The 13,605-nt window shown below is 44.6% G+C and overlaps 1 protein-coding gene across 3 annotated transcripts in view; it reads left to right on the forward strand.

The window, feature by feature from the left end:
• The window catches only part of LOC122924804 (von Willebrand factor A domain-containing protein 5A-like), a 212,276-nt gene that overhangs the window by 39,724 nt on the left and 158,947 nt on the right, over positions 1 to 13,605 (forward strand). For all 3 annotated transcript variants that reach the window (XM_044276245.1, XM_044276246.1, XM_044276247.1), the window contains exons 4-5: positions 11,331 to 11,553; positions 13,364 to 13,533. In XM_044276245.1, the coding sequence (XP_044132180.1) occupies positions 11,331 to 11,553; positions 13,364 to 13,533 (393 nt within the window). The remainder of the gene's footprint in view (positions 1 to 11,330; positions 11,554 to 13,363; positions 13,534 to 13,605) is intronic.

Below are 13,605 nucleotides of genomic sequence, written 5' to 3' on the forward strand. Positions count from 1 at the left end.
TTGCTTTAGGTGTTGCTTGTTGGTAATTTACCTTCCCCATAAGTAGCCGCTTCTCACATTTGGAGGTGCGGTTTATAGATTTTCTTCCTGTCTTCTTACTAGCTGGTCGGTTGTACTCTATGGTGCTTCTTGAGTTGCCAGTTTTCTACTTTCAGATAAGTCTTATCTTTTCTTATTGTATTGTGTTTGTTATATTCCCTGTTGTTTGTATCTGGGCCTGAGACAGAGACTTCCGTTCGTCCATCTGGGGAGGAATGGTGTCACGATCTCAGGCTCGGAGGCCAGTAGCTATAGCAATGGAGCAGATATTCACACAGGACACCTTGGCTGATGACACAGGTTCACCTGAGGTGCGGGGTCTAAGTACTAACCGGTATTCGCCAGAGCTCCTGATGGTGGAGATGGACTTTGCTGCGTGTTAGTACCAGGTCGCGGTCCTCAGGATAGCCCCACCAGGAGGTGAGCGAGCCAAGGTCCAGTAGCAGATATAGCAGGCAGGGATCAAGCAGAAGCGTGGTTGAGAAACAAGCCAAAAGTCGGTAACGAATGGTACAGGTTGGGATTAAGCAGGAGCGTAGTCGAGGAACGAGCCAAAAGTCAGTAACGGATAGTAGCACAGATACGGTCGGCAGCAGGATAGACAGGAGCGAGATATTGGCTGGTAAAGGCACAATATTCTGGCAACCAGGAAGTGCAGAGACATGGCTTAAATCAGGAAGTTCATGGGAGGAGCAAAAGAGTTCAAGGTTCAAGACAAGATCATTCAAGGAATTGTCTAAGGAACTGTCCAGCATTTCAGGTGGCTCAGCAAGTAGAGGCACCGCTAGACACAGCAGAGGTCCCGGGTTCAAGTCCAGGTCCTAACAGTACTCCCGTCCTCCCAGGACATCCATTGGATGTCTTAGGGCCAGGTTTGTGAGGAAACCTCTGGTGGAATTCCTTTGTAAATCTAGGGGAATGAACATTCTTATCAGGCTCCCAAGAGTTTTAATTTGGCCCATATCCTTCCCATTAAACCAGATATTGTAATTTGTTCCGAAAGATCCGGGAGTCAAGAATTTTTTCCACCACAAATTCTTCCTCACCCTGTACTTCAACAGGTGGAGGAGGAGGAGGAATTCTTCCAGAAAAAGCATTTTCATGAAACGTTTTGAGTAGCGATATATGAAAAACAGGGTGAATCCTCATATTGTCAGGAAGTTTCAGGCGAAAAGTGGCCGGGTTGAATTGAGCAGAAATCTCAAAAGGTCCCACAAACTTTTGACCCAACTTAGCACATGGAACCTGAACCTTAAAATTTTTGGTAGATAACCAAACTTTGTCACCTACGTGAAAGGTGGGGATTGATCTCCGATGTCAGCAGCCTTCTTGTAATATTCCTGAGCCTCCTTTAATGTATCTGTCAATTTCTCCTGGATCTCCTGTAATGAAGTTAATCTGTTGGTAACAGCAGGAATTGGAGTTGAAATAGGTAGATCTGGAATAAAAACTGGATGATACCCAGTGTTTAGGAGAAAAGGGCTTTGAGAAGTGGAGCTATGTTTAGAGTTATTATAAGCAAACTCTGCCGTAGGAAGGTAGTTCACCCAATCATCCTGAAGATAACTCACAAAACATCGAAGGTATTGCTCCAAAGTTTGATTGGTCCTCTCGGTCTGACCATTCGACTGTGGATGAAAAGCTGAGGACAGATTAATTGTTACAACCAATGCTGAGCAAAAACTTCTCCAAAATTTAGAGGTAAACTGTACTCCTCTGTCAGACATCACATCATCAGGAATTCCATGTAGTTTAAAAACTTCCCGGACCATTACTTCTGCAGTATGTTCGGCAGAGGGTACCCCCTTAACTGGAATAAAATGACCCATTTTAGTGAGACGATCCACAACTACCAGGATGGTGGTCATCCCTTTAGAAAGGGGAAGGTCGACCACAAAGTCCATAGAAATTGACCCCCATGGTCTTGATGGAACAGGCAGTGGTTGAAGTAACCCCAGAGGAGAAGATCGGGGTGTCTTATTGCGAGCACAGGTTCGACGCGAAGCCACATAACTCTTGACATCTTTCTTGTACCGAGGCCACCAAAAGGAACGTAATAAGAGTTCCTCTGTCTTAGAAACCCCAAAATGACCAGCAAGTTTAGAGTCGTGAACCAACCTGAGGGCTTCTACCCAAACGGATTCAGGTACATAGAGGCAATGCGCTTGAGTCCAAAAACCGTTGCTGTACTTGAGGTTATAGTCTTTAGGAGGATGATTAAGAAGTGGGTCATTCTCATACCCCTCCTTGAGAAGATTAAGTAAGCTCTTAGAACTCATGGCCCCTAGAAAGTTATTTTGAGGCAGGATCGTACATTCAGAGTTGCTTTCCTGGAGAGGCCCAGACAACATCCGTGACAGGGCATCAGCCTTACCATTCCTAGACCCAGGGCGGTACGAGATACCAAATTGAACCTTGAGAAGAATAGGGTCCAACGTGCTTGTCTAGATGACAACCTCTTGGCAGAACGAATACATTTTTATGATCCGTGAGAACTGTTACAGGGTGCTTAGCACCTTCCAGCAGATGCCTCTACTCAGAAAATGCTTGCTTAATTGCCAGCAGCTCCTTGTTTCCAATGTCATAATTCTTCTCGGCTGGAGACATCAGTCGAGAGAAATAAGCACAAGGCTGAAGCTGCATTCTTTCTCCAATTCGCTGAGAAAGGATAGCTCCCACAGCAGAATCTGAAGCATCAACTTCTACGATGAAAGGTGGTTCAGGATCTGGATGTACCAGTATTGGTGCAGTAGTGAAGAGAGTCTTTAGTTTACTAAAGGCAGCCTGTGACTCAGGTGACCACAAAAAGGGTATTCCTTTCTTTGTCATCTGTGTAATTGGAGCTATTACCTTGGAGAAATTCCTTATAAATCTTCTGTAAAAGTTGGCAAATCCAACAAATCGTTGTATCTCCTTAACATTCCTAGGGACAGGCCAATCCACCACTGCTTTGATCTTATTAGGATCCATGCGTACCCCTTCAGAAGAAATTATGTAACCCAAAAACTGGATCTGACTTTGTTCAAACTCGCATTTCTCTAGTTTGATATAAAGTTGATTCCGCCTTAGTCTCTCAAAGACAATACAGACATGCTTGTGATGTTCTTCCAAATTATCAGAAAAAATGAGAATATCATCCAAATATGCTATTAAAAACTGATCCAGCAAATCTCGGAAAACATCATTAATAAAATGCTGAAAGGTTGCGGGAGCATTGCACAGTCCAAAGGGCATGACCAAAGACTCAAAATGTCCATATCTGGTTCTGAAAGCAGTTTTCCATTCATCTCCAGGATGAATGTGGACAAGGTTGTATGCCCCCCGTAAATCTAATTTGGTAAAGAGCTTGGCGGAGCGGAGTCTCTCGAGCATTTCTGGAATCAGTGGGAGTGGATAGCGATTTTTTATTGTGATCCTGTTTAAATCTCTGTAGTCGATACACGGACGCAGGGTTGAGTCCTTTTTCTCTACGGCGAACAACGCTGCCCCAGCAGGAGAGGTTGAGTGTCTGATAAAACCCTTCTCCAGATTCTCATTAAGCCACTCCCGAAGCACCTTCAGTTCAGGTTCTGATAAAGAAAAAAGGCGACCAAAGGGTATTTCTGCTCCTGGAAGCAATTCAATGGGGCAATCATTATAGCGATGAGGAGGCAGCTGATCGGCGTTCTTTTTATCACAAACGTCCCGAAACTCAAGATATTGTGGAGGTAGCTTGTCGTATGACTGGGTAGTTACCATAACTGCTTGTGAATCCAGGGTTGGTGGAAGGCTTATTTGATAAGCTTCCTTGCAATGTTTTTTGCAATGGTCAGATGTAAAGCTTAAAGAATGTGTTTCCCAGTTGATAGATGGATTATGGATAGAGAACCAAGGAATGCCCAGGATGATAGGGAACTTGGGTGATGTGATCAGCTGAAAGCTGATAGTCTCCTGATGGTCAGTCTCAATTAGGAGTTTAACCGTCTCCGGACCGCCTAACGCAGGATCGCGGTCCGGAGGCGGCAGTCTCAGGCAGAGTCACACAGGGATGCGTCATCTCGTGAGACGCGAGATGACGCTCACAGCCGGCCTGCGCATGCGCATCGAGTTTGAGGGGGGGTTGCATCATCAGCCTGCCAGCCAATGATCATCGCTGGCAGGCTGATGATTTTAAAAAAAAAACGAATCACAGGCCATTTAACACCTTATATTTATAAATATAAGGTGTTAAATGGCTGCTGTGCTCCTCTGCTGATTCTTTTCGTCGGTTGGTCTCAGCAGAGGAGCTCAGTTCACAGTGAGTACACCAAATACCACACTTAGCCCCCAGATCACCCCCCATCACCCCAATTAACCCCTTGATCGCCCCTGTCAATCACCTAGTGAAATGGAAAAAAATGATCAGTGTAAACTGTCACTTTTTTTTTTTTTTCACTGGTATTGACTGTTAGGTTTTAGGATAGTTTAGGCCCCTTGGTTAGGTAGTTAGCGATCGTTTAGCGCCCAGCCCACCGCACCGCAGTCACTGATTCGCTGATTAGCGTATCGCTAATCAGCATTTGTACTTTTATAGTATCCATAAGTGATCAAAACTGATCACAGTCAGATCTATAATAGTATTAGTGTCACCTTAGCTCCCCCTCCACCCAAAACGCTGTGTTTGCCCGATCAGGCCTGCCCCGCCGCAGTGACAACATTTTTGTTATTTTTTTTTATCACTGCACAATCACTTTACAAGCGCTTTGGCGATAAAAAAATCAGTTTTGATATTTTTTATCAATCGCAGTGGCCTCCGGTACTTCGCTAGCCTCCCATTTATAAGACAGGCTTGCTTTTTTTCTTGGGTAGTCTCAGGGAATACCCCCCAAATTTAGTAGTTCAAATGTCAAACAAGGGGTATTCTTCTGAAGAGGCCTACAGGATTCTGACCCAGTCGGATGAGGAATTGGAACCCTCATCTAACGAATCCAGCGGGTCAGAATATGAACCTGTAGAAAGCAGTGGCAGTCTGACCCAAAGTTCGGACGAGGAGGTTGAGGTCCCTGATAGCACCAGGCGTACCCGGCCCCGTGTTGCTAGACCACAGGTTGCGCAGGATCCGCTTCAAGGGCAGTAGATTAGGGCTGGCACTGTCGGATTACGTGGTGAGGCATACACCAGCAGCGCAGCCCACCCTGGACCTAGTACCAGCACTGCCGTACAACATGGTGAAGTGGCGAGCACCAGAAGGCAGTTGAAGCTGGTACGGTGGCACGTGCAGTCCCCAACTTCAGCCGCACCATTAGTTCCCCTTTCACCGCCCGTCTGGAGTTCCGGTTGAGACAGCTCAGATCGGTTCGGCCCTGGGATTTTTTTTTGCTGTTCTTGACTGCGGAGCTCTTGGACATAGTCGTGGCAGAAACAAATCGGTATGCCACTCAATTTATAGCCGCCAACCCGGGAAGCTATTATGCCCCGCCTTTCCAGTGGAAACCCGTCCAAGTTTCCAAATTAAATTTTTTTCTGGGCCTTCTCCTCAACATGGGTCTAACCAAAAAGCATGAATTGCGGTCATATTTGTCCACGAACCCAATACATCACATCCCCATGTTCTCTGCTGCCATGTCCAGGGCACGATTTGAGGCCATCCTGCGTTTCCTGCACTTTATTGATAACACCACCTCCCGTCCCAGAGGCCATCCGGCTTTTGACCGGCTCCACAAAATTCGGCCCCTCATAGACCACTTTAACAACAAATTTGCAGATTTGTATACGCCTGAGCAAAACATCTGCGTAGACGAGTCCCTTATACATTTTACCAGGCGCCTTGGCTTCAAACAATACATCCCAAGCAAGCACGCCCGGTATGGGGTCAAATTGTATAAGCTCTGTGAGAGGGCCACAGGCTATACCCCAAAATTTCGGATCTATGAGGGTAAAGATCAGACCCTGGAGCCGGTCGGTTGCCCTGACTACCTGGGGAGCAGTGGGAAGACAGTCTGGGACTTGGTGTCACCCTTATTTGGCCAGGGGTACCATCTTTATGTGGACAAATTCTACACAAGTGTGCCCCTCTTCAGGCATTTGTTCCTAGAACAGATTGGCTGCTGTGGCACTGCGCAACCTAGTCGCAGGGGCTTTCCCCAACGGCTCATTACCACCCGTCTTGCAAAGGGGGAGAGGGCTGCCTTGTGTAATGAAGAACTGCTTGCGGTGAAATGGAGAGACAAGCGTGACGTTTACATGCTCTCCTCTATCCACGCAGACACGACAATACAAATTGAACGAGCAACCAGTGTCATTAAAAAGCCCCTCTGTGTCTATGACTATAATTCGCTCATGGGAGGGGTGGACTTCAATGACCAGATGTTGGCTCCCTATTTAGTTTCCTGATGCACCAGACACTGGTATAAAAAGGTGTCTGTATATTTAATTCAATTGGCTCTGTATAATAGTTTTGTTCTCTACAGTAAGGCTGGGAGAACAGGATACTTCCTCAAATTTCAGGAAGAGATCATCGAGAACCTCCTGCATCTCACAGGACAGGCACACAGGGCCCTTTCACTCACAGCTGCTACAAACCTCTCCTTTCACCTGGGACAAAGTGCATAATGTTCTTCGCCACATCTTTGGGCGATTTGCGCTTTGCACATTGTTCCATGGGGAAGGAGAAGTTTGTCCTATAAAGGTAAAAAAAAAAAAACCAGTAAGCAAAAAAGTTAACGTTGTGTTCAAAAAGTTAAATAAAGTTTATATGTTCCGTTCAAATGTTATTATAAAGTTAATAAACTTATTGCGTTGCGGCCTGGTTTTTTCTTTTTTGTTTTGTTTTTTTTACCTTCCAGGTGGACCAACCGATCGACTAGCTGCAGCACTGATGTGCATTCTGACAGAAGCATTGCGCTGCTGTCAGATTACACAAAAGTCGGAGTATGCGGCACTGCAAGACGAGATTTCTCCTCTGCAGTAAAAGATACGTTTGCCGAGGCATATGAGCTGAGGGGACGGCGGTGTTCATATGCTTTGGCAAGCTTTGTATATAAAAAAATAAATAAAAAATTCCTGGCAATGATTTATTCATCCACATCGATTGATGTGAATGGAGAAATCGGGTTTACCAGGGCATACGAGCTAAGTGGGTATGGATGTTGGGAGGAGCTCCTATGCCCTGGCAGACGCCTTTCCCCTCTTTTTTTTTTGCCAGAGATTTTTTCATCCACATTGATCAATGCGAATGAAGAAATCCGTGCCGTTCATTTTTTCTTTCAGCCCAGAGGCTGAACGGAAAAAAAAAAAATCTCATTACCTGTATGCTTAATATAAGGAGAATAGCAGAAACTCCTAATGCTGGCCATACATGTAATGATTGTGGATACCCTCAAATGCCAGGGCAGTACAATCACCCCACAAATGACCCCATTTTGGAAAGAAGACACCCCAAGGTATTCGCTGAGGGGCATATTGAGTCCATGAATGATTGAAATTTTTGTCCCAAGTTAGCGGAAAGGGAGACTTTGTGAGAAAAAACAACAAAAATAAACATTTCCGCTAACTTGTGCCAAAAAAAAAATTCGATGAACTCGCCATGCCCCTCATTGAATACCTTGGGGCGTCTTCTTTCCAAAATGGGGTCACATGTGGGGTATATATACTGCCCTGGCATTTTAGGGGCCCTAAAGCGTGAGAAGAAGTCTGGAATACAAATGTCAAAAAATGCCCTCCTAAAAGGGATTTTGCCCCCTTTGCACATCTAGGCTGCAAAAAAGTGTCACACATGTGGTATCGCCGTACTCAGGAGAAGTTGGGGAATGTGTTTTTGTCATTTTACATATACCCATGCTGGGTGAGATAAATATCTTGGTCAAATGCCAACTTTGTATAAAAAAATGGGAAAAGTTGTCTTTTACCGAGATATTTCTCTCACCCAGCATGGGTATATGTAACAAAACACCCCAAAACACATTGCCCTACTTCTTCTGAGTATGGCAATACCAGATATGTGACACTTTTTTGCAGCCTAGGTGGGCAAATGGGCCCACATTCCAAAGAGCACCTTTCGGATTTCACAGGGCATTTTTTACAGATTTAGATTTCAAACTACTTATCACGCATTGGGGCCCCTAAAATGCCAGGGCAGTATAACTACCCCACAAGTGACCCCATTTTGGAAAGAAGATACCCCAAGGTATTCCGTGAGGGGCATGGCGAGTTCCTCGAATATTTTATTTTTTGTCACAAGTTAGCGGAAAATTATGATATCTTTTTTCTTACAAAGTCTCATATTCCACTAACTTGTGACAAAAAATACAAACTTCCATGAACTCACTATGCCCATCACGAAATATCTTGGGGTGTCTTCTTTCCAAAATGGGGTCACTTGTGGGGTAGTTATTCTGCCCTGGCATTTTAGGGGCCCAAATGCGTGAGAAGTAGTTTGAAATCAAAATGTGTAAAAAATGGCCTGTGAAATCCGAAAGGTGCTCTTTGGAATGTGGGCCCCTTTGCCCACCTAGGCTGCAAAAAAAGTGTCACACATGTGGTATCGCCGTACTCAGAAGTAGGGCAATGTGTTTTGGGGTGTCATTTTACATATACCCATGCTGGGTGAGATAAATATCTCAGCAAAAGACAACTTTTCCCATTTGAGTGAGAAGAAAAGGAGGTAAAATTAATTTGGGTGGTAAGTTGCATGACCGAGCAATAGACGATGAAAGTAGTGTAGTGCAGAATTGTAAAAAGTGGTCTGGTCATTAAGGGTGTTTAAGCTAGGGGGGCTGAGGTGGTTAAGTGAAACAGTCTCATGGGTAACAGGTCCTGAAGATAATGGTGAGCCATCCACAGTTTCCATATCAATTGGGGCGAGTTTATTTCTTATTTGAATGTTATGATTTTGGGCAAATTCAACGTCCATGAAGTTTCCCCCGGCCCCTGAGTCCAGCATAGCAGAACAAGGTATTTCACCATCTTCAACGATAAGCTTTATAGGGATGATAAAATGAGTTGATAAAGAATTAACTTTATTTGCTTCCTGAATCAAAGGAGAGACAGACTGAGAAATTGAGTTTATTTGTTCAGATACAACATCAGTTGCCGCAATTGTTCTTTTAAATTTATTGGTACAATTAATTGCGCAATGTCCAGAGTCTCCACAATAAAGACATAAGTTCTCTGAACGCCGTCTTTCTTTCTCCTGAGTAGTAATAGATTTTTTAATAGCATCCACCTGCATAGGTTCAGGACTATCAGAATCCGGAAGAACTCTTGGACCCTTAGGAGTAAACTGACTAGTAGAAAAACTCATGTCACTATTACTGTCTAGGATTACCAGTCTCTCTTTTCTCCTTTTAGTAAACCTCTGATCAATTTGAATACATAATTTAATAAAAGCCTCAAGGTCTACAGGACTTTTACTCTGGCAAGTTCATCTTTTACTTGTTCAGAGAGTCCTTGACAGAACTGACTCTTTTGTGCTGCTGGATTCCAATTGGTATCTGAGATCCAACGTCGGAATTCCGTGGTGTACTCTGCAACAGAGCGTCTACCCTGCCGTAATTTGTGCAATTTTGCCTCAGCAGTAGCACAGCGGTTAGGATCATTGAAAACTTGATTCATAGCAGCCACAAAATTATTGAAATTATGCAGGATGACATAATCTTTTTCCACATAAGGGGAGGCCCAGGCTAAGGCTTCCTCAGTCAGGAGATTGATAATAAACAGCACCTTTTTCCTGTCAGAAGCAAATGCAGCTGGTTGCATCTGAAAGTATATACGACACTGATTAAGGAAACCTCTGCAATGGTGCCGGTCTCCAATAAAGTTGAATGGTAAGGGCATTCGTGCGTTAGTATCTACGGCAGCAGTATCGCGGGAACGAAAGTCCCGCAATTGTCTATGCAGATCAAGGATGTCCTCTTGTAGCCCTTTCACTTCAATTTGTAAATCAGCAAACTTTTCCTGGTAGTTAACACCAAATGCCTGCAACTCAGAGATTTGCACCCTGAGAGGAGCCACAGCAGCTGCTACAACGGCCTCCATGTTTTGGGCCAGAATATTCTGTCACGATCTGGAGTCAGGCTCGGAGGCCAGTAGCTATAGCAGCGGAGCAGATATTCACACAGGGCACCTTGGCTGATGACACGGGTTCACCTGAGGTACGGGGTCTAAGTACTAACTTAGGTGGCTCAGCAAGTAGAGGCACTGCCAGACACAGCAGAGGTCCCAGGTTCAAGTCCAGATCCTAACAAATGGGTTGTCTCTGGTCCTAACCTTATTCCAGGGGCTTATAGAAAAATAAGGTCCTAGGTATCCTGCATATGAATATTCCTATCTTCAAGGTCTATTCATATTGATAGGTAGTTAGGGCCCGGATTAGGGTTGTTTAGGAGGTGACCTGTTCCTTCCCTAATGTCCATGCCCAGTTACTGTTCCCCTTCCCTCCTGTGTTCAGTTTTCCCCCCACACTGATCATTACAATATCCCCATCCTTGCCTCTCCAGCCCCTCTTGCCCTGCGCTGAATCGCTCAGGTCAATGGTTTTAATTTGGAGTTCCGGTAACGTACTAAGCTCTCCATAGGGGCTGCTAGCTGGAGGCTTCCGCCCAGCAGTAAGCACAGTGAAGGAGCATGGCAGCACTAAAGCCCACCCATTAGAGCTGGTGACGTCACCGGGAAGCCTCCGCCCAGCAGTGTGCCGATGTAAACATTTCTGCCATGCTCCTTTCCCATGTGTGACACATTGCTCCATCTTGCTGGAAGTAACGCTCCGCTAACTCACTACCATCTAGTCCAATGATTCACAAACTTCAAAAAATTTTAGGTACGCATTTTACCATGAAGATACACTGCTCAATACAGTACACGACCATCCTGATTATAAGTCGAGTGACTAAGTGAAGAGGTACAGGGGTGTGCACCAGGTCAAACATCACAATGGCTGTCCGGCACCTACCTCATCGCTGTGACGCTGGGGCATCCCTACTTGTTCAAAGCTTAATATACACTAAGCAGAGCAGATTGCTTAGTCCTAGTGAGAGTTATTACAGAATATTTATATTTGGCCTTTTTTGAGTGCATCTTCCTGTAGAAAAATATTAAACATTATATTAGAAAAACATTCTCTGGTGGTATGATGCTTTACTGAGAAAGTGAGTCAAGGAGTTAAAAACAATAGTTCCCATAATGTAAATCTTAAATCAAGCTCTGTGCAGACCCTGAACCAGCAGAAATTGCTGGAAAATTTTATCTGTGAAGTCTGTAAACTATATACCGTATAATATACCCAGCTAGCCAGATCTTGATATAGCATAGCCCTCTTCTCCTTCCTCTTCCTCCAGGCTCATAAGACCTACGATGAGGCCATCAGCCAAGGCCAGCAGGCTTTTCTTCTGGAAGAAGACAAAAGCTCTGCTGATGTTTTCAGCTGCAATGTTGGGAACCTGCCACCTGGTCAGGAGGCTGAAGTGACATTAAAATATGTGCGGGAGCTTCCAGTCGAGGCTGACGGCGCCGTCCGATTTGTGCTTCCTGCTGTCCTCAACCCCAGATATACCCCAAAAGGTAAGGCAGTCAAGCTGACCCTCAAAAAATGTTCATGCTCTTATAAAGTAATTGACATGCATGCCTGCCATTTATGCACCATCCCAGCATGTGATATGGGTTCAACTGCAAGGGGTTTATCTTTTTCTACTCAGTCTTGCGCTCACCTTCAACTTAGATTGCAAATTGAGCATAAATCACACCCCAAAACAGTCCATGCACCTAAAATATACGCTGTTGCTACGTTTACATCACAGCCAATGAGATGCCACTCTGTTAACACGCACAAGTATATCCTGCTCTAAAGTATCAAACATTTAAAACTCGCTTTGAAGGGCTATGGATTCTTAGAGCATACAAGGATGCTTTGGATAATGATGAGTGATTGATTTCAGGGTTAATGCATGAAGAGCTGATAATATACATATACTGCAGATGTCATACTGAATCACGAATGATACATAACAGTAGCCACATCCTGTTGTGATCTACAATGCATTTAGGAAGTCTTATGAACCTTCTACTTTTTCACATTTTGTTATGTTGTGGCCTTGTGCTAAAATTAAAAAAAATCTAGTTTTTCCTCCTTAATTCTGCACTCAATAATAAAGTGATAAAGTAATTTCTTGATTTTCTCCCATTCTTCTCTGCAGATCCTCAGTCAGGTTGGATGAGGACTGTCGGTGGACAGTCATTTTCAGATCTATCTAGAGATGTTTGCTTGGGTCCAAGTCAGGGCTCTAGCTGGGCCACTCAAAGAGATTTGCAGAGTTGTCCCTAAGCCACTCCTGTGTTGTATTAGCTTTGTGTGTAGATCATTGTCTTGTTTGAAGGTGACCCTTCCTCCCAGCCTGAGGTCCAGAGCACTCTGGATCAGGTTTTCATTAAGACTATCTCTGTACTTTGCTCCATTCAGCTTTCCCTCAATCTTGACCAATCTTCCTGTCCGAGCCGCTGAAAAACATTCCCATAGCATGATGCTGCCACCACCATGCTTAACTGTAGGGGTGGCATTAGCCAGGTGATAAGCAAATGCCTGGTTTCCCTCAGACTTGACCCTTAGAATTCAGACAAAAAAGTCTTGTTTCATGAGACCAGACAATCTTGTTTCTCACAGTCTGAGAGTCCTTTAGGTGCTTTTTTGCAAACTCAAGGCAGCTTTCATGTGTCTTTTACTAAGCAGAGGCTTCTTTATGGCCACTCTGCCATAAAGCCCAGATTGGTGGGGTGCTGCTGTGATGGGTGAACTTCTAGAAGTTTCTCCCATCTGCACACAGGGTTAGGAGCCCAGCCAGAGTGACCATTGGGTTTTTGGTCACCTCACTTACCAAGACCCTTCTCCTCTGATAACTTTATTTGGTGGGGCGGCCAGCTCTAGGAAGAGTTCCAGTTGTTCCAAACTTCTTTCATTTAGGAATTATGGAAACCACTGTGCTCTTTGGAACTTTCAGTGCAGCAGACATTTTTGTCCCCTTCTCCAGATCTGTAGCTCCACACAATCCTGAAGGCAGTCCCTTCCTCCTCATGGCTTGGTTTTTGCTCTGATATGCATTGTCAGCTGTGAAACCTTATATAGGTAGACAAGTTTGTGCCTTTCCAAATCCTGTCCAATCAACTGAATTTACCTCAGGTGGACTCTAATCAAGGTGTAGGAGTATCTCTGTTTTCACTTTGTCATGATTGGGAAAAACTTGACTTTTTTTTTTTCCCGCTAAAGGCTGCAACATAACAAATGTGAAAGGGTCTGAAGACTTTTCGGAATGCATTGTATCAAGCTTATTTACTTTTCCTGCTTTTCTCCTTGTTCATCGTCCCCAATTCCCCATTCTAGACCAACCTGTGAGTGTGACTGCCACACGCCCACAGGTGCCTATAGGAGAGATCCCGTATACCCTGAGTCTGAGAGCACACTTCCAGTCTGTATTCGGCATTGTCAAAATAGTATCCAACTGTGATATCAGCCCTGTGGAGTACACTAATGAGGACAAGACCGCAGCCAAGGTGAGGGGATAACAGAGCTGTGCGGACTGCATAAATCCATAGTAAATGTCCGACATAATGCATGTTTATATT

The sequence above is a fragment of the Bufo gargarizans genome, chromosome 1 (genome assembly GCF_014858855.1).
Source record: "Bufo gargarizans isolate SCDJY-AF-19 chromosome 1, ASM1485885v1, whole genome shotgun sequence".
NCBI classification, from domain to species: domain Eukaryota; kingdom Metazoa; phylum Chordata; class Amphibia; order Anura; family Bufonidae; genus Bufo; species Bufo gargarizans.